At 41.0% G+C, this 23682-nt stretch overlaps 2 protein-coding genes across 2 annotated transcripts in view; both read left to right on the top strand.

Moving 5' to 3' along the window:
* Nucleotides 1–1995, top strand: part of HAUS6 (HAUS augmin like complex subunit 6) — a 31120-nt gene extending 29125 nt beyond the window's left edge. Inside the window, exon 17 of the mRNA XM_072359534.1 lies at nucleotides 161–1995. Within this exon, the coding sequence (XP_072215635.1) occupies nucleotides 161–201 (41 nt within the window). The 3' untranslated portion in view covers nucleotides 202–1995. The remainder of the gene's footprint in view (nucleotides 1–160) is intronic.
* On the top strand, nucleotides 1244–22169 carry SAXO1 (stabilizer of axonemal microtubules 1). Its single transcript, XM_072359535.1, has 4 exons — nucleotides 1244–1348; nucleotides 15163–15342; nucleotides 16769–16971; nucleotides 21220–22169. Exons 1-4 carry the CDS (start codon nucleotides 1272–1274, stop codon nucleotides 22167–22169), a joined length of 1410 nt encoding a protein of 469 aa, XP_072215636.1. The 5' UTR covers nucleotides 1244–1271.
* The last annotated feature ends 1513 nt before the right edge of the window (nucleotides 22170–23682 follow it).

The raw sequence follows: 23682 nt of genomic DNA, 5'->3' as shown, positions 1-23682 counted from the left end.
CTGTATTTTCTGCCAGTTAATTGAACATTACCTGACTATCAAAATTGGAAATAACATTTTATTACTTTTTTAATAAGTGTCAGATACTTTTGGGACAGTGTTTCTGTTAGCTAATTGAGCATTACACAGTGTTAACCAATACATTTTCTTTTTCCTCCAGATAAAGAGAAGTTGGCTGAGGAGCAGAGCACAAAGGACTGACCATCATTATAGAACTTATAAAGCACACGAACAGTGATAATATTAAAATTGTGGTGCACTTGACTGCATCATAACTTCTCCAAGCACTGTCCAGATGAGAAGTTGCACTCATTTCTTGCTGAGCCTGTGTGTCGAACTTCTTGTCGGTGTCAGTTGCTTGCTTTGATTTCTTGTGTTTCAGGTCGTCCATAGTAGTTTTCTGTTAACAACTCTAAACTTACATACAAAATTATATATTCCTTTGTAAACACAGCTTTGAAAATAGCAGATGTTCAGGATGTTGTTTTTCCATTTTCTAAAATTACATAAAGACTCAAAGGAAAAAGAGCAAAATCTTTGGTGCCTCTGTCCTCCCCCTTTAAAATAGTAAATTATTTGTTGCTCTGCCTATACTGAATTATCTCCTCATGAAATGTATGGTTAAGCATTATCATCAGTTTTCAGTAGTGGAGAGACCCTTTTCTTTAATAAGTTTCTTCCACTGAAGTAGAATTTCTAGAACAATTCCTTCAGGCTTTGTACTAAAATTTCAGATTGAAGTTTCAATCTATGATTTCTGGTAGAGTTAATACTATTTTATTTTCAAATAGTAGGCATTTCCTAGTAGATTTATATAAATGTGTACACTCTGTGTAATGTATACATTTATTGTCATGACACTGAAGTGTAACTGACAATAACATGATAGTCTATTTCCATGTTGATCTAGTTGTGGTTGAGCAGCTCAAGACTACAACTGTCTGAAATAGGCACAGCTGTGTTGCTTGCAGAGGTCTAGAGCTTGGTGGTGGTGACTTCACAAAGGTTCCCTAGGAAACTGACCTGAGTACTTGTGCCCTGGTCAGAAAATGCTTGAAAGCAGGAACCACAGAGCTCTGGTCAGGATGCTGGCAAAAGAGCTTGGTTATGCAAGCCAGGGAAGGAGCTGATCAGTTCAGATGTGCTCTGACAGTATGATCTGCTTCTTGAAGTTCCCAGATTCTTTTTGACATAATTGTCTTAAGCCATTGATACTGAAGTGGTTTTCTGCTCTAGGGCATCTGCTGGGAAAGACATTTTTCTTACCAAACATGCGTCCAGTGTCCCCAGTGCCTTCACACTCAGTGCCATCCTCAAAGACATGCGTTTGCCAGCTGTGCTCCTGTGGGTATGTAAAAGAGTATGGGGGGAAGAACTTGGAATGGAACTTTCTGGCTCACAAGATGCACTTACTCATTAGTGCTACAGATGTTATTCACTGCTGTTAAGTTACAAATGGAGAATTATAAATAATCCTTTTTCCATATAGGGTGTATTGAGTGATGTAGTTCTTGTTTTCTTTTTTCCTTTTCCATGGAAGTATACAAATGGGAAAGAGACTTCCCAATTTGTTTGTTTGTTTTTTCAGTATGGCTTGCCTCTCTAAAAGGAGAACATTTAACTTTTTGGTCATAAATCTGCGTTTAAATACATTTTGAAAATACAATGCAAATTATGGAAAAAGTGAGAACTTTGCAAATAGGCAAGACTACTGAAAACAGCAGGATCTGTTAGTGTTTTTGTCTTTTGAATGTATGCATCTTCTTGAATGCAGTAACTAGCTCTAGGCCCTCTGACATAAGATTCATTTTCTCATGTTTGCAAGCTAAAAAGAAAAAAGAAAAGATGAAGCGGGGAAAAAGTTGGCTCAACTTTGTTTTAAAGCTGTAAAATCATAACTAGAGAATGAATAAGATGCTGATCCAGAGTTTTTGTCGGATTGGAATGTATTACTCATGATGAATAATAAATGAATAATAAATGTGCATACTCCAGAAAGAAAAGTATTTTTTGTTACCAGTCGGCATGCTTTAAGTATTTTTATTTGTCTTATTTTTAAGTTGCAAGTGCCTCTGCTTCTTCCATTCTTCATTCTGTGTGCATTATTCCTTTATTTGATAAGTGGTTGGATTTGACTTTGAGACCCGTGTTAAAGAAAAGCAACAGCGATTTGATTATTCTGTTAGTGGGCTTTGGTATCAAGGACCTAAACTTAAAACATTTGTATCTGGATTGAAAAGGATCCTCTTAATGTATCCAAATAATGTATACATTTGCTTTTGAGGCACATAATCTTTCAGAAGCTACACTAGCTGCTAGGATAGATGCTTTGTATGAGCAGCTAAATAGGGTGTAGGTAATACCTTGGCTATGGCCTGTCTTATGAAAATTCCAACTGGAATGTGGGTTGCTGCCATACTGGCAGTACTGAATTAAGAAGTAATGGCAAAGAACGTGGTGCATAGAATCAGATTGTTTACAGAAAGTAAACAATTTCCAGTATCTCAGTACTCGGCGCTGATGAGGCTGTACCTTGAGTACTGTGTTCAGTACTCAGAGGAGAGATGAGGGAACTGGGATTGTTCGGTCTGGAGAAGAGGAGGCTCAAGAGAGACCTTTCACTTTGCAACAATCTGAAGGAAGGTTGTGATGAGGTGGGGGTTGGTATTAAAGCCTTAAGCTACTAAAGAAGGAAACTTTGAGGATAGATTAACAAATATCAAACAAAATTTTGCATCATTAAGTTGCTTAAAAGTAAATTCATGGACCATTGAACAACTGTACCATCTAATGAGAGAAGCTGGTTGTCCTCTTAATCCTCCAATCAGACTGAGTCTTAAAAGTAAGTTCAGTTTACAACAGCACAGATGACTGCTCTTGGCAGGGTTTTGAAGATAGGTGCTGTACAGATGTTGGCTTTTTAAGACAGCTAGGAGCTTGTGGGCTTCAATCAATTTTCAATTTCCTTTCTAGAATCCATTCTTTGCCTGAAAAGGCTATGGCAAAGCATGTTTGTGAGTGCACCAGGATGTCTGCATTCCCTGAAGGAAAAGAACCACTGTACTGCATATGAGTACTGTGTTTTTTGTGAGACTTGTAGCCATCTGCAAATTATGCTTGCCTTTTTGTTATGTGGTTTGCCAGTGTAATTTTCAGACCTAAGTTTTGTACCCCTAGCAGTATTTCACACTCAGCTGAACTGTGGCAGTAGTGTCTTATGAGTACTATTTTCTGCAATGGTGTTGTTCTAAATATTTGAAGTAGTGTTTCTCTAAATTTCAGTTTGATGTGTGAATCAACTTCTGTGCTCTAGTTATGGTTGGATTTAAATAGTCTAAAGACCTGCAAATTGTTGATGTCTTTCTGCTGGATATTCTAAGCCTGGAAACTAATGTACTAGTGCCCTTCAGTGTAGCTGTCCCACCTATTTTCCCTTTCCATCAGTTTAGGTATAGTGAGATGAGGTGTTTGATGCTCCTTATTGCGTATGTAGAAAGAAATGACTTGCGGATGTAAATCCCAGATTTCCCCTTGGAGTTACTACACAGTGCTTTCTCATATCCCAGGGTCTGAGCTGCATACACTTAATGCAAGGAGCTGGCAAAATTCAAGTCTAAGTGGTAGGAGAAGTGAGCAGAGTGTGTACTGACTTGCTTAGCATAACCTTGTCTTGACTATTTAGTATTGAATTCCACTTCTGATTTTATTTTTATTTTTATTTTATTTATTTATTTATTTTGTCTTTTCAACTTACAGTGAATGCAAGCAGATACCTTTTGAAGCACATCTTATTGTTGCTGGATTTGTCTGTTCGTACAAGTAGAATAATAGCTACTACTTGCTGCTCCAGACACTTTGTTCCACTGACAGACTGTTCAGATTATTCTAAGTCTGGGACTGTGGGTGAAAGGGGGTTTGTGAAAAGGATCCTGTTTGTGATCCTGTTTTGTGATCTCACAGGAGACAATTCTGAACAGCTTACTTCCCTCAAAGTAATACAACTGCATGAGTCGTATCCCATCTGCTTACTATAAGATAGAAGCCCAGGATAATGGGAGCTTGCAAGAACTGATTGTTTTTGCCCGTTGTTTGTCCTCATAGTGAATTTTTCACCAGAAGATGGCAGCAGGTCAATGTTAGTCACAAATATTTTGACTGCTTACTATTGGATAAATACAGAGACGCTTTGCTAAATGTTTGGAACCAAACAGTTTACCATTGGCCACAGCATGAAAACCGACATTTCAGAGCTCTGCGTGTCAAACAGTTTTGTGGGTTTGTTGGTCTGGCTGCGCCTGGTCTGCCAGTCCTCTGCAAATGTTGGCTTTTGTTTCTGAACCTCAGCGTTAGGGTTTCACTTGGTGGCCTTTTCAAGAGCATTTATTTTGGAAGAAAAATCAAAGGAGGTAGAGCTGATGCTTAAATTAGTTTGCATTTATTGTGTGTTGCCTTTTAGTTCAGGAAAATGTTTCATTCCCTTCTTAGAATTAATCTGCTTGGCTATAAACTTCAGTTAAGCATGGGTGACATTTTCTGTGGCGAAAGGCATCAGTTCCAGTTCTTTCTCCACTTCTCCTGCTGTATGATTCAGAAAGAGCTTTTGTTTTCAATGAGAAGACTAAGTAAATATTGACTGAAAAATATGGAGTTCAGTAGCCCTGGCAGATGTTTTGTGGAAAATGAGCTGTAGTGGCCAGAGAAATAAAGGTGTTAGGTTTTTTTGTTTTGTTTTTGTTTTGTTCTTTTTCCCCTTGTAGCAATAAATAAACTGTTATTGTAGTAAATATTCACAGATATAAAATAGTTTGGGTTGGAAAGGACCTTTAATAATCAGGTAGTCCAATCCTGCTGACATCTCAGTAGATCACAGGGCATCCAACCTGGCCTTGAACACAGCGGCGGGGCATCCACAGCTTCTCTTTTTCACAGCAACCTTTTTCAGTCTTATCATAGACTAAACAGCTTCTTCCCTATATCTTATGTGTCTCCGTTCTTTTGGTTTTAAGCCAAAAGAAACTTGCCCTACGCATCCTTGTAAAATGTCTCCCTATAGTTTTCTTATAAGCCCCCTTAAAGTGTTGAAAGGCTGCAAAAAGTTATCTCTAGAGCCTTCTCTTCTTCATCTTGAATGACCTCAGCTTCTCTGCATTGCTGCTTTCAATTCATTCATCACCCAGCTGGTGCTGACTGAGATTACCCTGACCCAAATGCAGCACCTTGCCCTTGTCTTTGTTGAACTTCATGAAGTTCATGTGGGTCCACTTTTCACGCCTGTCTCGGTCCCTTTGAATGGCAACCCTTCCTTCTATCCTTTCAAATGCAGTACTCAGCTTGGTGTCATTCACAGATTTGCTAAGGATGCACTTTGATCCCACTGTCTAGATTGTTGATAAAGATGTTAAGCAGCACCAGTGGATCCTGAAGGGATATTGCTCATCACTGATCTCCACCTGGAAGTTGAGCCATTCACCAGGAATCTTGTGATGCGGCCATCCAGCCAATTCCTAACCTACCGAATAGTCAAACCTTTGAACCCATCTCTGTCTGTAGACAAGGATGTTCTGTGGGCTGATATCAAACCTTACAGAAGTTGAGGTAGGTGACATCAGTTCCTTTACTCTTGTCCTCTGATGTGGTCACTCCATCATAAAAGTCCAGTAGATTCTAATACCTCCTCTGCTGCTTTTGCTCCCAGCATGTTTCTCATCTCTCGGTGCACCAGAGAGTATCTGCTTTCAGCCTGTAGATTCTTTCCCTCCACATACTTGCCTGCTGTACAGTCTCTTATAATGGGAAATCTGAAGAACTGTGTTTTCAACTTCAGTGAACAAGGTATAATATTTGCCAAATGTTCCAGCTCTTCCCTTTATAGTCTCTTTTTTTAACATGTATGAGGTTAGTGACAGCTGCTCTGTTTTAATTAATGCCATTAGATGTAGTCAAGATACAAAAAGTGCCTCTGGGTGAGCTTCATTTTCCTTGTGACAGCTGTGAAACTGCTGTCTATGAAAAGACTTGTGACGATCTGAGGTTTTCAGACTTATATTTTTAGTAATAGCTACTCATTTTTGAAGAGAAAAGTGAGTTGGGTTTGACGTGGACAACCTGCTAACTATAACTTTACTTCAAACTCAAGTAGAACTTGTTCTGCATTTACAGCTGCCAAGGCTGCACTTTGTCTCTTTCAACAGGTGAGTGGGAAAGTTTCACTTTCAGGTACTTGTCCTTCCTTGTATTTTCTTGTGCCCTACTGACTGTTCAGGAAAGAGAGACTACAGGATTGTCCTACAAATCTTGCACAGGTCCGAACATGAAGAATGAAGGGAAAATGCTAATCTTCTTCCTCAGAGCCTTTAGCCTCTACCTTTTCTGGTCCAGGCCTCTGTCAATGGGGCAGGAAGTGCTGTACAGGACTGATTTGTTGCCTCACCTCTCATGAAGAAGACTAAGGCCTATTTCACACAACCATTAGGAAACAATGCAAGCCTGCAGTCAGGATTTGAAGTACTGTGCATCTTGACTAGATCTTTGAGCTGGGAAGGTGCAGTATTTCCAATGCTGGTTCTTTCCTTGACATGTAGAATGACCTGGCAGGGCAAAAAAAAGTGGGCATTTTCCCTTTCTGCATCTCCTATGCATCTTCAAATTACCAGGTTCAACAGGCATAAGGTAGCATTGCCTAACACTGCTAATTTAATTCCCTTATCCGAGTAAGATGAGAGTCTGCAGGCATCTGTTGCTTCTGGTGGACTTCTGGTAGTCTCTTTTTGCTTTTCCTCTGTACAGCCAGTCAGAGCTGTGGTCCATATCCATGCACTGTTGATGCCACACAAACCAGGTCAAGACCCATCATGTCCTGCTCAAACACAGATTAAGAGTTTATTACAGTGTTTTACAACCTAGGTCCACTACTCAGAGAGAGCATTTTCAGTGGAGAAGCCCAGAGAAGACCCACGGTGTTGCAGAAGCCTTGATCTGAAGGGAAAGTGATGTGACATGACCTAGCACTGGTGGTTCCCATCCTTGCTCTGCTTTGCTCTGCATCTGAGCTCCCAAGGGTAGCTTTATGTCATAATAAATAGGGAGGATGGCCTGAAAGGCATATGTAGTGCCCCTTCACTTACGTTTTTAATTTGCCCTGCAGCAGGATGTTTGCGAACTATTTTGGCCAAAGCTGAATGCGGTGCTGGATGCTGCACTTCTTGCCACGTGTTTGGAAAGCCTGGAATACTTTGGCTTCTGTGTTAGATATGTTGTGCTTGTGAGTATGTGTTTTCATAAAGAAGGAGCTGGAATTCATTCCATGCAAGTTTACCATTAGACGCGTCTTAGATTTGATCTGGAACTATCTTAGGTTTCTCTAAAGTTTTTAGGAAATCAAGATGATAAATTCTAGCATTTAGATTAGTGAAAATTAGCCCTCATACCATTCCCTAAAAGAGCTATACAAAGGCAAAACCATAATCTTTTAACTACATAAATGCTCCCTCAATAAAATTTGAGGTAAAGGAGCAAGTATTTCATGCAGATTTTGTGTGTGAAATGCCTCTGATCCTTCCATGATTCTTACAGCTCTGTGTTTAAACATAAACAACTGCCTCATGACTGAGTGTTGTGCTGCAGCCTGGTACAAGTTCTTAGTACTGCTGAGTACTGGTACTGAAGCAAGAAAAACTTGTAACTCTCCAAGAAATGTTCTTTCTCTTAAAATATGTCCAGCCTTTTGGCTTCTTTGGGCCACATTGTCTTGGAGCTACGTATAAGGTTATATCATTAGCGTACATGAGTAATAGAACAGATTTCTTTATTTTTCTATATTTGTAATTAAAACATTAAAAAAAAAATAAAAAGAAAGAAAAGCAATTTTCTACAGACTTAATTTTCCCAGCTCTCCACATGTGTTGTGAAAGGTAGCTTGGAAGTAGTCAGGACAGGCAGTCGTGGTGTTGATACTTGATAACAACACTTCAGATAACCCATTTCTCTGTCTGGGACCGAAAGTTGTTAGTCCGTATCTGTTCATGATAAAGAGACTATCAACTGTTACCTGTGCTTTTAGAACTAGAACACAGATAGCCACATGCAACAGTAATATAGTTATCCAATGTTATCATCATGGCAGAAACGAAAACAAATTTTCCTCCATGAGGTCTATTATTGCTAACTGTTTCACTTAACATTCCCTTGCTTGTAACAAATATGTATAAATACACAGGAGATGGTAGGCGCCATTGCTCAACTGTTGCTTAGAGTGATGAACCCACTGTGAATAGGCCCAGTTTGACATCAGGTGTTCGTATCTGTTGACTGAAAGTGAGACTGCTTGGAGTCTCTGTCTGAAATTTAGGCTTCTTATGAGTTGAAGTGAAAAACCAACCTCTTTGTGGCATGTACACGACATTTTCTTGTTTGTCTCTTTTCTTAGGGTAAAAGAAGGTAGACTAAGAAAGGCTGTCAGTAATTACGGTCTCAGTTTTAATTTGGAAACAGTGAAGCTCTGGTGGTGTAATCGAATAGATCAGAGTGCAAAAGCCATGTTATTAAAGGGAAGAACTGACTAGGAAATTATTCTCTCCCCAGAATGGCTGATTCTTTGTAATTATGGAAGTTCTTCAGCCATCAACAGCAAATAAATAAATAAGTAAATAAATAAAATGTCTGTTAGTTCCAGAAATGGAAATATGTTAAGAATTCCAGGATTTTCAGCAGTTTCTTTGTGGCTGGAATTGTTTTATTCAGAAAGAAGCCTTAAGATTTCCTAGGCTCGGTTTACTCCATTTTATTATTTTTTGTTTTCTGTTTTCTTCCTCCATCAACACAATTTATAGCTTAAGATCTTCTGTCCTGGCAAGGCAGGTGACTGTTTCTTTTAACAACCACAATTTGCATGCACTTCTCTTTCTGCTTTCTCTACAGTTTGTTTTGCCAGACCGTATTGCTGTGTTGCTAACAAGGCTTTTCCTTATTTCAGACTGTAAATATAATGCAACAGTAGAGATGGTGGAAAACTGCCTTCTTGGAGCAAGAAACAAATTTAATGCAGGCAAGAGTCAGTTGGTTGTAACTTTTCCCCTCCTCTCATTACCCTTTCCATTCTTGGTTTGCATTTAGAAGTTTGAAAACACTCTGGTGTGACAAGGCCTCAGAGAGAGGTCTTGATAGATTAATCTATCAGTCTATTTTGAGCAATCAAAAACAGCATAAGGTTCAACAGAGGAAAATACCAAGTTCTGCACCTGGGGTGAAGTAGTGCCAGACACAGGCACAGACTGGAAAAGATGGATGGCTGGAGGGCAGCTCGGCAGAGAAGGATCTGGTGACATCAGGCTCAGCAAGAGCCAACAGTGTGTCCTGGCAGCCAAGAGGGCAAATTGAATTTTTGGGTGCATTAGGTCCATCACTGCGAGCCAGTCAAAACGGGATTCTGGATTCTCCTGGTTCGTCTAGAGTTGGTGCAGCCTCTCCTTGAATATAATTGAATATAACACGATACAGAAAACATGTCAGTGTCCTTGAAAGCATCCAGAGGAGGGCACCAGCACAGGAAGGCACGTCCAGTGAGGGAAGGCTGAGTGCTCTAGGTCTGCTTAGTCTGGAGGAGGCTGAGAAGCGACCTCACTGCTCTCTGAAACTCCTTGAGGAGGGGAAGCAGAGGAAGGTGTGGGGCTCTGCTCCTGGCTATGAATGACAGGATGCAGAGAACTGGCAAAGTGTTGCAACAGGGAAGGTTCAGACTGGACATTTGGATTTTTATGTTTTTCAACCACAGGAGTGGTCAAACACTGGAACAGACATCCTGGAGAGGTGGATGATGCCCCATGCATCAACATACAAGTGGCATTTAAATAATGCCTTCATTAGTTTTAACTTCTGTCTCTCTCTGAGCTGCCCAGGCAGTTGGGCTAGATGACCTGTGTAGGTTGCTTTCAACTGAACTAGTCTAATTACATGGATCAGAGCAAACAGACGTCGGAGATCTGGCAAAGTTTTATCAGCACTCCTTATGCTTCCTGAAAGCTGGATCTGTTGATGAAATCATGCTTTTAGAATATGTTTTGCAGAAGCGTTCATTTTTACTGTGGCACTAAGCTCAGGTTCTGTTAAAAGAACACAGAACGTTGTTTTTCTCTTAAGTCCTCTTGTTGTACACCAGTTTAAGACTACTAGCTGCAGAGGAATAGTTCCTCGTTTCAATAATGTAAAAGGGAATTACCTGTAGAAGGTATCACTCCAGTTCCTCTGAGTCTACAGCAGCTTTTAAAGACCTCTCCAGATGCCTCTTCATTAAAATTACTGTATTTCCCTGAGATCAAAGGAAGTTAGTTCTCCTTTGTATAAAAAAGAAATGAACAAGTGGAATTATAGTATATAGTATGTATTTACATACTATACATATGGTATTTCTAAAGCTTTTCACAGCATGTGTACCATTAATGTGTTCTGGTTCAGAGCTGTGCATCCATCCCACATAGCAATGGTCACATCACCTTTGTGACTGGATTCTGACTCCTGGCTTGCAGGAGAGTGCAGCACTTCCTAACCAGAGAGGCTGCAGAGGCTATGACAACACAGCTTGCTTACCTTCATATTAGAGTGTCCTTAGCTGATTGAACAAAGAGTAACTGAAATTGGCTCCTTCTTTAGGATAGCTGTGATTGTATTCTGTTACTGTCAAAAAGTTAGTGTTGTGGCACTCTCCTGACGTAGTGTTTGGGAAGGGAAAACAACATGAAAGACATGGAACAGAGTGATGGGGCTAGAATTCAGCAGCCATTGGTTTGAATACAGTTGTCTTTGGCATCTTTTGCGGTGTGACTTGGTTTTTTTCTGCTTCTGCTTGTAAAAATAAGACCGTGATAACTCATTTTGGGGTGGGGCTGAGAGGTGAAGTGAGATTTGCTGGCAGAGAAGCTATGAGCAGAGATATAATAATGTCATGTAATCACAGAATGGCTTGGTTGGAGTGGACCTCCACCTCACACCTACCACAGGCTGTAAGCGATCATTACCTTCGTGTACTTTCAAGTCTTGGTTTGCTGTTTCTTTGACAAATGAAAAACACCAGCATCTGTAAGGCAGCCTCCCATTTATTCAGCCATGTAACAGTGACTTCAGTACTGGAGAATCATTGTGTAGTTCTTTAATGCATACTTATTATGCCAGCAGGATTAGAAGAGTATAGCAAACTCCAAGGACTATCATTCTTCCACTCCTTGTTTTCAAGAGTCTCTGCTATTTCTATTAATCTCTGGTAAAATATTTTCAAGAACGTCTTTCTGAACGTATAATTGAAGCATTCTTTATGGGTATCATATACTAGTGATGAGTTCTCAAAGATGATCATATTCTGCTTGTGCTCTGTTGGTGAGTGTTACTCTGATATCTATGGGCATGTGTCACAATTTAATACAAAATCATGGCAGACACGAGATTCAGATTTGCTTTTCTGCCATGTTACGAGGGATTCATTTCTGGGAAAAGTGCTCTGAAACATCTCACTCTGTTGCTGTTCCGTGCTTGAAGTTCAGCAGAAATGTACCCAAAAAGTGAATGAACAACTGAGGTGTAAAGCCATCTGTATTTCAAGATTATACTAGTCCCCACTTGAAGGCAAACTGCTTGGCAGTCATGGTGTCTGCTGCCTGCTGGAGATCCTGGCATTTGTTCCATTCAGTGTTTTTCAGGAGACCCCCAGCATATGCTTTCCCAGCAGTGTTTGCAAGTGGATAAATGTTGGTTCAGCCAACTTGTTCCCTTTGTACTGCTGTGAGATCTTCTGGGGGAGCACCTAGGTTACTGTTACGCACCCTAATGCTGATCTGTAGGACACTTTGTCTTGCCAGTACCAACAGTGCTCCAGGGGGAGGCTCAGTCCCTCAGAACACAGGATTCAGTGCTTGCAGCGCAGCCTGCCTAGCATAGGCAGGGCACTGTACAAAACCTGTGCTCCAAAATACCTGTAAACCTGGTGTTGGAAGAGCCCCTCCAAACCCTGTGTATGAAGGTGAGCAAAATTGGGATACTACATGATTATATCAATGAAGTGTCATTAAGTCTTGATTTGCAAAAATGTTACTACTGGACAGTGTCTGCATATACAGGGCTAAGGTGAAAGAGGTGATGTGGCTATTTCTCCCACCGTGTTTGAGTGAATTCTGTCATAAAAGCTGACATAAGGGCATTCTCCAAAGCCAAGCTTAAGAGCAGTATACCATGTCACAGGCTTTAAGAGAGTAGGGGTAGGAAAGTGCACTTTTGGGAAGTATGAAGCCAGCAGATATGAAGCAAAAAGAACAGGTATATCATTTTCCCTTGGAGGCTGAAGAATAATTCCTAGGAATTCTGAAAGACCAAAAATACGTCCAGAAAGAGACATTGCAGACTGTGTTGGCAAGGTTTTTGTCACTGTTTTTCAGCAGGGTCACAGGGACAGCAAGAAGCTCAGGACTGTAGGTGAAAATGGTTGGATTCTTCTCTTTACCCTTCTGTTGACTCTCTTATTCATATAGAAACCCTTGTCCTCATACCCTAACACCTTAGCGTATTAAATGTGCTGCATCATAGCTTCTTCTGTTAGATGTGACCTGTCACCAGGAGCAAGGACCATCCTGGTGCATTACAATGTTGATCTACTGAAGCTGAGGGAACTACTTTGGCTCTTGTTCACTAAAGGCTTTTTTGGAAAAAAGGAAAGATTCTGTACTGAGTACTGAGGGAACAGTAGAAAACAAAGATATGATGGAATTGTTCGTGTCATTGTTTTAATCTTTAGAACAGTTCTATAGGAGTTCAGAAGCCTGATGAGTACATGGTGCAAACCTTGCTGAGACTTTCACAGGAGATACCTTTTTGATACTCTGGCTGATCCTCGGACAAGTATAACTAGTTATGGTGGGAGCGTATCCAGATCTTTATGGTTCATGTGTCTATTTTCCTGCATGTGTGCCAGGCAGAGCACTACTGCCCAAACATGAGTGAATAGTTACTCCCTACACATCTCACATGTCTACACAAGTGAGCTCAATATGACTGCTAAGTATCATAGAATCATAGAATGGCCTGGGTTGAAAAGGGCCATAATGATAATCTAGTTTCAACCCCCCTGCCATATGCAGGACTGCCAACCACCAGACCAGGTTGCCCAGAGCCACATCCAGCCTGGCCTTGAATGCCTCCAGGGATGGGGCATCCACAACCTCCCTGGGCAACCTGTTTCAGTGTGTCACAACCCTCTGTGTGAAGAACTTTCTCCTGATCTCAAACATAAACATCCTCTGTCTTAGTTTAAATCCATTCCCCTTGTCCTATCACTATCCACACTCATCAACAGGTGTTCCCCTCCTGTTTATATTCTCCCTTCAAGTACTGGAAGACCGCAATGAGGTCTCCCTGGCACCTTCTCCAAGCTAAACAAGCCCAGTTCCCTCAACCTTTCCTCATAGGAGAGGTGCTCCAGCCCTCTGATCATCTTAGTGGCTCTCTTCTGTGCCCACTTCAAGAGCACCATGTCCTTCATGTACTGAGTGCCCCAGGCCTGGACGGAGTACTCCAGATGGGGCCTTGCAAGATCTGAGTAGAGGGGGACAATCACCTCCCTCTCCCTGCAGGCCACCCCTTTTTTAATGCAGCTCAGAACACAGTTGGCCTTCTAGGCTGCAAGCATACAGTGCCGGCTCATGTCCAGCTTCTTTTCCACCAGGACCCCAGGTCTCTCTCCACAGGGCTGCTCTCAAGGAGATCTTCCCCCAGTTTGTATAGATACCTGGAGTTGCGTCAACCCAAGTGCAGCACCCTGCACTTGGCCTTGTTGAACCTCATTAGTTTTACACAGGCTCACTTCTCTGTCTGTCCAGATCCCTCTGGATGGCTTCCCTTTCTTCCAGTGTATCGATGGCACCACTCAACTTGGTATCATCTACAAACTTGCTGAGGGTGCACTCAATGCCATCATCTGTGTCACTGATGAAGTTGTTGTAGAGCACTGGTCCAAAGACCAACCCCTGAGGGACACCACTTGTGACCAGCCTCCACCCTGACATGAACCATTAATCACAATCCTTTGGTTGCGTCCAGCCAGCCAGTTCTTATTGCATCTAACAGTCCATCCTTCAGATTCACACCCTCCAGTTTAGAGATGAGGATGTGGTGAGGGACCATGTCAAAGGCTTTGCAGAAGTCCAGATAGATGACATCTACCAGCTGTCCCTCATCCACCAAAGTTGTCACTCCATCACAGAAGGCCACCAGATTGGTCAGGCAAGGTCTGCTCTTGGTGAAGCCATGCTGGCTGTCTTGAATCGCCTCTTTGTCTCATATGTGCCTTGGCATAGCTTCTAGGAGGATCTGCTCAGTGTGCAGAGGGAAGGCTCACTGGGCTATAGTTCCCCGGGTCTTTCTTTCCCCCTTTCTTGAAATGGGAATTTTTTCCAGTCTCTGGGGACTTCACCAGACAGCCAGGATTTTTCAAATATAATGGAGAGCAGCTCAGCAACCACATCATCCATTTCCTTCAGAACCCAGGATGGATATCATCCGGTCCCATGGACTTATCCACATTTAGTTTCATGAGGAGTGCCTGGACTTGTTCCACCGTTACAGTGGGACAGAAACCACTCCATATACCCTAACCTAGAAGCTAAGGATCCTGGCAGACACAAGAACCCTGATCACTGGTGAACACTGAGGCAAAGTACTCACAAAGTACCTCAACTTTTTCTGTGTCTGAGGAAGCTAGCTCCTCATTACCTTTCATCAAAGGGGGAAAACTTTGCAAGACAATGAACTAAAAGAAATGGGACAAAAGAAGTGTTCAGTATAACTTTCAGTCCAGCACAGAATGAGGTACTTGGATTTATCTCAAATTAATTTGCTTTTTTTCTTCATCTAGGTGAACTTGTTTTTCTTAGGTTACTTATGTTGGCTTCGCTGACTTCTGTGACTGCAGACTATAGAAGAAGGCAGAAACAATCCATTGTTTTTGCAGGCTGTGCTTTTCCAGTTTGAACAATCAAGGCTGCAACAGTTGTCATAATGCAATTATTTTGTAATACTCACAATTATTTTGTATTTGCACCCTACAGTCAATTTACATGAGGCATATTTAATCAGCTGTCATTAAAAAAATGTGAGACACTAAATTCTGTTCTGCTTTTTCCCTTGCAGATGTCACCGTTGTCCACATTTGCTCACCAAGCCCTATGAGAGGAGTGAGAAGCCATGTTCACTGTCAGAGTACATGGAGAAATACCCTCTTTATCCCAGCACTCTTCCCAGAGACTCTTTCAAACCAAAAGCGGAGTACGAGAGGGCAAAGACACCCATGGAAGGCACTTCAATGACAAAGTATGAAAAGTAGTGTGTAAGAGCGAGGATTGTGCATTGGAGAATATGTGTGTGAGAGATGGGTAATGAGAAAACAAAAAAGATTGTCTCCAGGAGAATGTGAAGATTACATGCTGGTGTTGTGCAGACACCTGTAATTAGCTGTGGTAGTGGAGACAAGCAGTCATTTTTCTTGCACTTCCCCAAGATCGAGATGTAATCTGATTGGAGAATACGTGGACCACACCAGCAGAGTCATGGTCTTGGAGTTTGCCCACTTTGTATTATGGGTGGACTTCTGGAAAACAAGCAGAAATATTGCCTGGAAAGCAATATTATTTGTTTTTTGTTCTGTGTTATGTATGGGACTTCGTGTGTGTAGCCTGAATGAGCAGTTTCCAAAGGGGTGTGGGTATGGTAAAGCCTGATGACTGGAAAGGGGTTCTGGTATGTTCTTCAAAGTAGGCTCCATGGAGTGCTGGGCTGTTTATGCTTCTCAGCTACACTGCTGCACTATGCCCATTTCCCTTATGGAATGAACTTTCAAGGCCCTTCCTTCCTTCTCATAGGGTGATGTAATATTTTGTCCAAATCAAAAAATGAATCAAGAAGGAACCCATTCCTTTAACATGAATCTGAGAGCTTCACTTTCCCCTAACAAAAGCTTCTGCCTGATCTTATTGATTAGCTCCTCTGTCATCGTGGACACGCTCATGAACTACCTCACTCTTGCCTTTGCTGATAGGTGACACATAGAAGCAGCAAGACTCCTTGATTAAAGTTCAGGAGTTGTAGGCAGTACCTGCATGTTATGATGCCTTGGTTGTAGGAATGCTGAGTTATCAGCATATCAATCTGTCCTCCGTTATCTCCACTTCAGTTTGTGATGTATTGCAATGGTCAGAGAGAAGAAATTTTCCCACTGCCAGAGAATCCTTGATCACACTACCTCAACATCTAAAAATATTTATTTTACGTGGTACATGAAAAAAGCTGACTGCCTGGCTGCGCTGATAATTATCTCCTCCTTGCTGTACTTCCCCATCCTCAGCTGAATTGCTGTACAATACATTGCTTTTCCCTCTGCCGTGCATACTAGATAGGCTGCAGTAATTACTGGGCTTTGTAAAAGAACTTATGTCTACTTCTGTAACTCCACTGTAGAACAAAGAGAGATTTGTATAAGACTGTTAACTTCACTGGGTGGAGAGAAAAGGGAATCTGGCAAATCTGGCCTCCTCCGGATTGTCCAGAGCTGCTTAAGTTCCTTTTTCATAGTCCAGATTTCCAAAATTGAAGAACTTGTGTTTTTTCTTTACAGCTAGTATGCTATCTATACTTTATTAGTCTGTGGAGACAAGGGGAAGTATTAATTTCTATAAGTGTCCAGGAGAAGAGCATAATTCTGTACTTAAAACAAAAGACTTAATATTTTTATTATTCACAGGAGAGATTATGTAGCTCATGAAGTGTTGCCACAGAAACTTAAAGAACCTAAAAAGCATGTCAAGAGTGACGAGGCTATGGATTTGACCTCTGTTTATAAACGAGACTATAACCCCTACCCTATCTGTCAAGTACTTCCTTGCCTCCCCCGTGACACAAGAGAAATCTCCACTGACAAGATGAACACAAAATCCACTTACAAAGGTATGTACCCTTGCAGCTTCTTTCAGGACTACACAAGCACTTTCATTTTTGAAGGAGGCAGGTTGAAACAGCATGCAGTTCTGTGCAGGAGCAGCAACAGATTGGATCTGCTGGAGATGCACATAAATTGCACACAGAGACACAAGGTAGGGCTGAGTCAGCCTCATGTTAATGACAACACTGGGTAACTGTAAGTTCACTTCCTTTTCATGTCTGGCAGGCCCACAGTCATCTGATTAGAAACGGGCTCTCTGAACCCCAGAATGCAGGCCAATTAGTATTGCTTTTAGGATATACTGAACATAATTTTGTTTATTAGTGGATTAGACACTTTAGAGGTGCAGAATTCAGTGGGTTTGAGCAGGTCAAGAAGCATGGCATCATTTTTTTGTGTGCTGAAAGTTAATATGTGGATATGCTAGAGACATAGATGGGAATTATGGACTTCCAGACTCCATGCAGATGTCCAAAGCACTCAAGCTCTCCTGGTAAAACAGTGAACTGTGCGCCTAACAGTGCCCTTATTTCTCTGTAGCAGTAGCTAGCTACTGCTAGTTTGGCTTTAGGAATCTTTGCTCTTTGTAACCAGCATTACTTCTCATTTGCATGCTCTGGAAGAAAGATTTCACCTATATAGCCACAGCAACACTGTTAGTTTTGATCAAAAGGAGCAGCCCCCCCTTTTGCACAACTTCCTGCTACCCAGTGTTGCTAGGCACATTACTGTATTTCTTAAAATATTTTATTTTATTTTATTTTATTTTATTTTATTTTATTTTATTTTATTTTATTTTATTTTATTTTATTTTATTTTATTTTATTTTATTTTATTTTATTTTATTTTATTTTTTGCTCAGTGTGGATATAAAAGCTGTTGGCTGGCACTGAGGTTTATCCCCATATACAGTAACAAATCTTTCTTATAACTCAGAATTATAAAGGAAGTATAGAAATTGAAGGTATATGAATGCAGTCATGCAGTATTATTATTACCCATCTGCAATGACTGAAAGCCAGACTTAGGTACAGCTGCATGTTTACAATTTCAGGAACTGGAATTTTTACATTAAGGATACAGGAAACACTGTCTATTTAGAATGAATTTCCTTATGAAGACTATGACCCGCAGGTGTAAAATACCCACATGTACACAAGTTTGAACGTTTTGTTATGTATAAGCTACGTCACCAGATGTTGTCCATTGGAATAGCCTCAGTGAAGCCAACAAAGAGAGGCTGCTTTGCACAAACAGAGAATCTTTCCTTCTGTATTTAGACACCCTTAACTTCCCTGTGCCTGGATCGTATGTGTATCTTTGTGTTTTATCAGTGTTTGGGTCAGTACCTCAACTGCTACTCCAGAGCTCTAATAAAATGTAACGTAGCCACATTTGGTTATAATTTCCAGCATTTTTCGAAACATTGCAAATGGAAATCTTCATCCAAACCACCTGAAAGATCAAGTTTTATACTGAATTAGTTCACTTTTAAAGGCCCAGGTTCACAAAAGTGTAAGTTCTCATTGTGCTGTTCTCTGAATGTTACTAGGTTTTAGGTATTGCCACTCAAAGTGTGAAATTTTGTAGTGTGCTATTCCATTAATTATCATAATTCAAAAATTGAAGCAGCATATAAAACATATAAATGTGCTGCTTTGCTATTAGACTAGCTTTCCAACTATATTATTCCTCTCCTTTCCACCACGCACATCATATCCCAGATAAAACTGTAGGTTTAAGATGTTGATATTACACATCACAATTCACGTCAGATAACTTTGTGTCCTGAGGTTTGGAAATTCTCATCTCTTCACAGCCACAGGTGTAGCTTTTTCTATCCATTTGGAGGTGTGTAATCTAATTTCAGCATTGTCTTGCTTGCAGTGAGATGTGTGAAACCTTCCAACAACATATGGTTCATATCCTCTGCTCCCTTCTGTACCCCATAACGTTTTCAAGATCGTGCTACATGGGAAACTATTAATATCTATGGGATAAGGATTAGACTTACAATAAAACTGTAACGTATTTTGAAGGAGTAGTAGCACTATTGTCTTACACTAAATAAAATGAATTCATAATGCCTATGAGGTCTCCAAATATGTAGAGACTGTAAATATTTAAAATTGAAGACAGACTCTCTTGTTGTGTGTTGAATATTTCATAAAAGCTGTGGTTACATCCAAAATGCACTGAGTATTTTCCACCAAGGATGGGGGAGGAAACAGATAGTTTTTTATGGTTGTCATCTGAACTGCTAGATATTTGAACCAGCCCTTACTCAGAGACAGGCCCAGTCTCATTAGCTCTCATTTTTTGACACTAGTTAACAGATCCCCTATAATGTCCCATGTCTGTATACACTCTTGTTTACCATATTGGAACATCTCTCTGGGATAACGATGAACACTGAGCAGAGCATGAGCACTTGGGGTACTTTGAGGGTGCTGGAACTTGCAGACCATGAGGCCTGGGCTGTGGTGCCACTGGCCGCAGCAGATGAGTATCTGTGTGTTGTACAGGCCCACATTCTCAGCTGTCTGTACTAACTAGCTGTTCACATAAGGGCAGCCTTTCTCCTGGTGTGGCATCAAATGCTGTCCCACAGAACCTTGGAGACTTTTTATTGGCTTCAGTAAGGGAAGCATTTTGGACACAGAATACAAGAAGCTCCCCAGGCTGACAGGCCTCATCGTCCCTTCCATCACCTTTCAAGGACCTGTTTGTGCCCCACTGTTCTTGCTGGGAGGAGCAAAGCTCCGATGGCTGCTCTTTCTTCTTTTGTGCCAAGGCAGAGCAGCTTGATTTAAACCAGAAGGACTTTAAATAGACACCTAATTGGGGCAAATAAAGGATTTTTTTGGTCAACTTCACATTGTAATGAACACATCCTTTGTGTAATTGTGTTTGTGCAGTACTGTGGCCACTGCTATTCAGAAGGAATAACTGTTTGGATTGGAGAGTTCAAATATCCTGATACCTCATTGCATCATTTACTCTCTAGTACTTTGAAATCCAGACTTCCTTCCTGTGCAGTCAGCTGGAAGCTTATTTGCCTCATGACTCTCAATGTGGTTTGAAAGGAGGGAAAAATGAAAAAAAAAAAAAAAAAAAAAAAAAAAAAGGCTTGGGTTTGCTCCAAGACTTTTTCATTTCAACTTCCTACTAGCAACCATAATGATCTCCAGGGGAAGTTGCACGAAATTCCTAGGAAGGAAAAAGGATGGTCTTGTGGCTGCAGCACTGGTCTGAGAGCTAGGCAGTGCTGCAATAGATTTCTAATGTGAATGAGTGTAAATCTTTTAAGTCTTACTGCTTCATTTTGCCTGCCATACTGCTGAGTAAGGAAGATATGAATACCCTTAAAATGCCTTCTAGAAATTCTCTTGGTCATGAACTCAGATAGCAGGATTAGGAGTAGGAGCCTTCTCAGTGATACAATAGAATCCTTTAGGTCAGGGCAGTCTTGTTATGCAAATTCTAACAGCTTTGCTAGTAACAAAGAACTGGAGAAATATGCTGCTCCATCTTGGTTCTGTCTTGTGCTTATGGCAGGAGTATCACAGAGAGGAAAGCCAAAAGCAGAATAAATGCTACAGAGCACACAAGCTTGCTGACACAAGGATGCACTGCAATCAGCCAACAGCAGGATGATCACATCTGTGCAGTTAGGAAAGCAGATCATTCTAAGAGAAGGCATAAAGAAGAAAGGCAGCCCTGCAACTTGGTCTTTAGAGCGTAATGACAGACATTTGATTTTCCTTGTCCTGTTAATACTAAGTGGACATCTGTGTGGCCTCCTGTAGACAAAGGCATACTCTGTCTTTTCTCTAAACTAGCCACAGTGTAAATGCAGAATGAGTCTGAAGTTCTTGCCATGGTACTTCATAGTCACTGTTTCTGGCTGACTGAGCATGAGGACAGCATTCAGTTACTAGAATAAATCAACTTTGCAGGACTTGGAACATTACTTAAATTTTCCACTTTTGCATTTCACCATCTCTGTAGGCAAGTGTTGTGTGCAGAATTATTGTAATGACACTTGCTGTCTTTTCTTTGTAGATAATAGGCATCTACAGGAGTTTTCTAAAGTGGCTTTTTAAGTGGGTTTGTGACATGATTTGCCAACTTTTACAACACCAACAAATATTTATTACAGTAGAAAGTGTAATAAAAAAAGTATAATGTTCGAAATGCCTAAAATTGTCAAAGAACTTCAGATGAATGTCTACATTCCTCTTATGTTTCAGATGACTATATGCCATGGAATGAACCAAAGACAGAGATGATCAGACCAGATCATGGGTATCACCCATCAGAAGCAAAATTTGACCACAGAACTGTTGTCCAAGATGAGTATTACTTCAGGGGACCGGTTGCAACTCAAAGCTTCAAACCTCAGCATTTGAGTCAGAAGAGCAAGGCTCCCCTTGAGAATATGACAGATTATAGAGTGAATTATGTGCTACGTCCTCTGGAGAAGCGTTACGTTCATCAATATGAGAAATACAAGCCCAGTGATGTGCCATTTAATGGCCTCACTACTAACAAAATTGCTTACAAGGGGCTAGCTGGTAAGCCAGCCAAATTGATAAAACCATACCAGCCAAAGTTAGTTCATGATCCATTTTTCACTTCAACTGAGTTTCAGGAAAAATACAAACCTTGGCCACAGCCTCCTATATTTACCAAAGAACCTGCTGAGTATGTTCCTCCTGTGGAGAAAATGGACCTTCATACCACTACCCAGTTACACTACAGGCAGCCAAATGGCAAGCCAGCCAAGGTGTGTCTACCACTGACCCAGCAGAAGATAAGTACGGAACCATTTAACACCTCTACTACAATGAAAGAAGACTATAAGCCCTGGATGTGCAAGAGAGTAAAGCCTATCACTCATGCTCCCGAGCTGACTTTCCCAGATGAACCAATGGATTGCTTGACTACCTTTAGGACCCATTATCTGCCTCAACCACTCACGCTTACGAAGAGCTATAAACCTCCCTGGCCAGGCCCTAGGCCTCACGTTCCACTAGGTGCAAAAACCGTCTATGCTACCAGCTACACACCAAAGGGTGTTGTTAAATGTTTAGCCTCTTACAAAAACCCACCTGGATACATCTTTGAGGGGACCAATGCTGATGGTCACAAATTCTACGCCCCTGCTTCTGAAGAAGGACGTCTACAAGGTTGCCACTGAAGGAAAGAGAGAGTGGAAGTAGTTTTCTGGGGAGTGGATTCAAAGAGCAGGGCTTCTCTGAAGCAGCTACAAGCAACATTTTGATTATTTTTTGCAACCTTCTTTAAAACCAGTGAATGATTTTGTATTTGGAAAGATTTAAAAATAAATCTCATATGCAAAAGCTGGCTTTTTTCTGAATCGGTTGTATAAATAAAAGTTTAAAAGCCAAGGACAAAACAAACTGATTCTTGTTTCCCTCTGTATACTTTTTCCCAACTATTGCTTTTTTATTTGGAAGAGATAACCCGCTCAGGAGATAGAAAAGAGAGACAACTTACAGTGTTGTAATTAATTGTTAGAGTAAGAATTCAGGCACTTGAATGATGACAAAAGTACAACAACCTCTTCAGGTGAATTACTTGCTACGAAATCACAGTTAAAAGTAACAGCCAGACAGCAAAGTCTGAGATCTGACCTTGTCCTTCTCTTCCATCAAAGACACATACATACACCATACACAATTACCAAATAAAGAGTTTTTAAGATTTATGTTTCTCACTCTAGGAAGCAGTAGGGAAAACCTCAAATTTGTCCCAGATTTGTAATTAGATGGGGTAACACAGCCAATAGCCCAGCTGGAGTGCCTCTACACCGTGCACGCAGCATGGGAAATAATCAGGAGCTGTTGGAAACCATGGTGCAACTAGAAAACCATGACCTAATCATTATCAGAGAAATGTGGCGGGATGAATCACACAATTGAAATACTATGATTGTGAGCTACAAGCTTTTTAGAAGAGATAGACAAAGCAGGAGGGTCAGGGGACCCTTATTTATTTATTTACCCATTTATTTATGTGAATAAATGTTGATAAATAGACAGATTGTGAGGGGCAGCCTCTGAGATACAGACATGAATATTTTGAGGACTTGTAGGTGAAAATTATGGACTGTACCAGTACAGGACATCTGGTGGGGGTCTACTACAGGCTGCTTTGAGGGGTCCCTGTTGATGAGGCCTTTTAGCTTCAGATGCAAGAGGCTTTGTGCTTGTAGGCTCTCATCCTGATGGGGAATTTCAATCACCAGGATGTCTGCTGTGAAGCTGAAGTGTAAGAAATGCACAGGTAGGGAAAACAGAGACATGTGGCCTGGGAAAAACACAGGGGATGGATGTGAAAGAGAATCAGGAAAGGCAAGGCACAGACAGAACTGAAAAGGGGTGTGAAAACAAGAGTGGATTCTACAGGCACCTTGGTCAGAACAGATAGGCAAAGGGGAGTGTACCCTTTCTGATAAATGAGAAGGAAGGAGTCAATTCAAAAGATATGAAGAGAACAGAGGTATTCATCAAGTTCTTTACCTCAGTCTTCATTGTCAGTCAGGCTTCTTTCCCATGCCTCTCACATCTCTGAACATCTAGGTGGTGGCTGGAAGAGCAAAAGCCATCCCACTGGAAGAGAAGAGCAAGTCTGAGACTGCCTCATGAGACTGAATATGTACAAATCTATAAGGGCAGATGATGTGTATT

The sequence above is a fragment of the Excalfactoria chinensis genome, chromosome Z, assembly GCF_039878825.1.
Source record: "Excalfactoria chinensis isolate bCotChi1 chromosome Z, bCotChi1.hap2, whole genome shotgun sequence".
Lineage (NCBI taxonomy): Eukaryota > Metazoa > Chordata > Aves > Galliformes > Phasianidae > Excalfactoria > Excalfactoria chinensis.
This window is presented reverse-complemented; position numbering and strand designations above follow the sequence as displayed.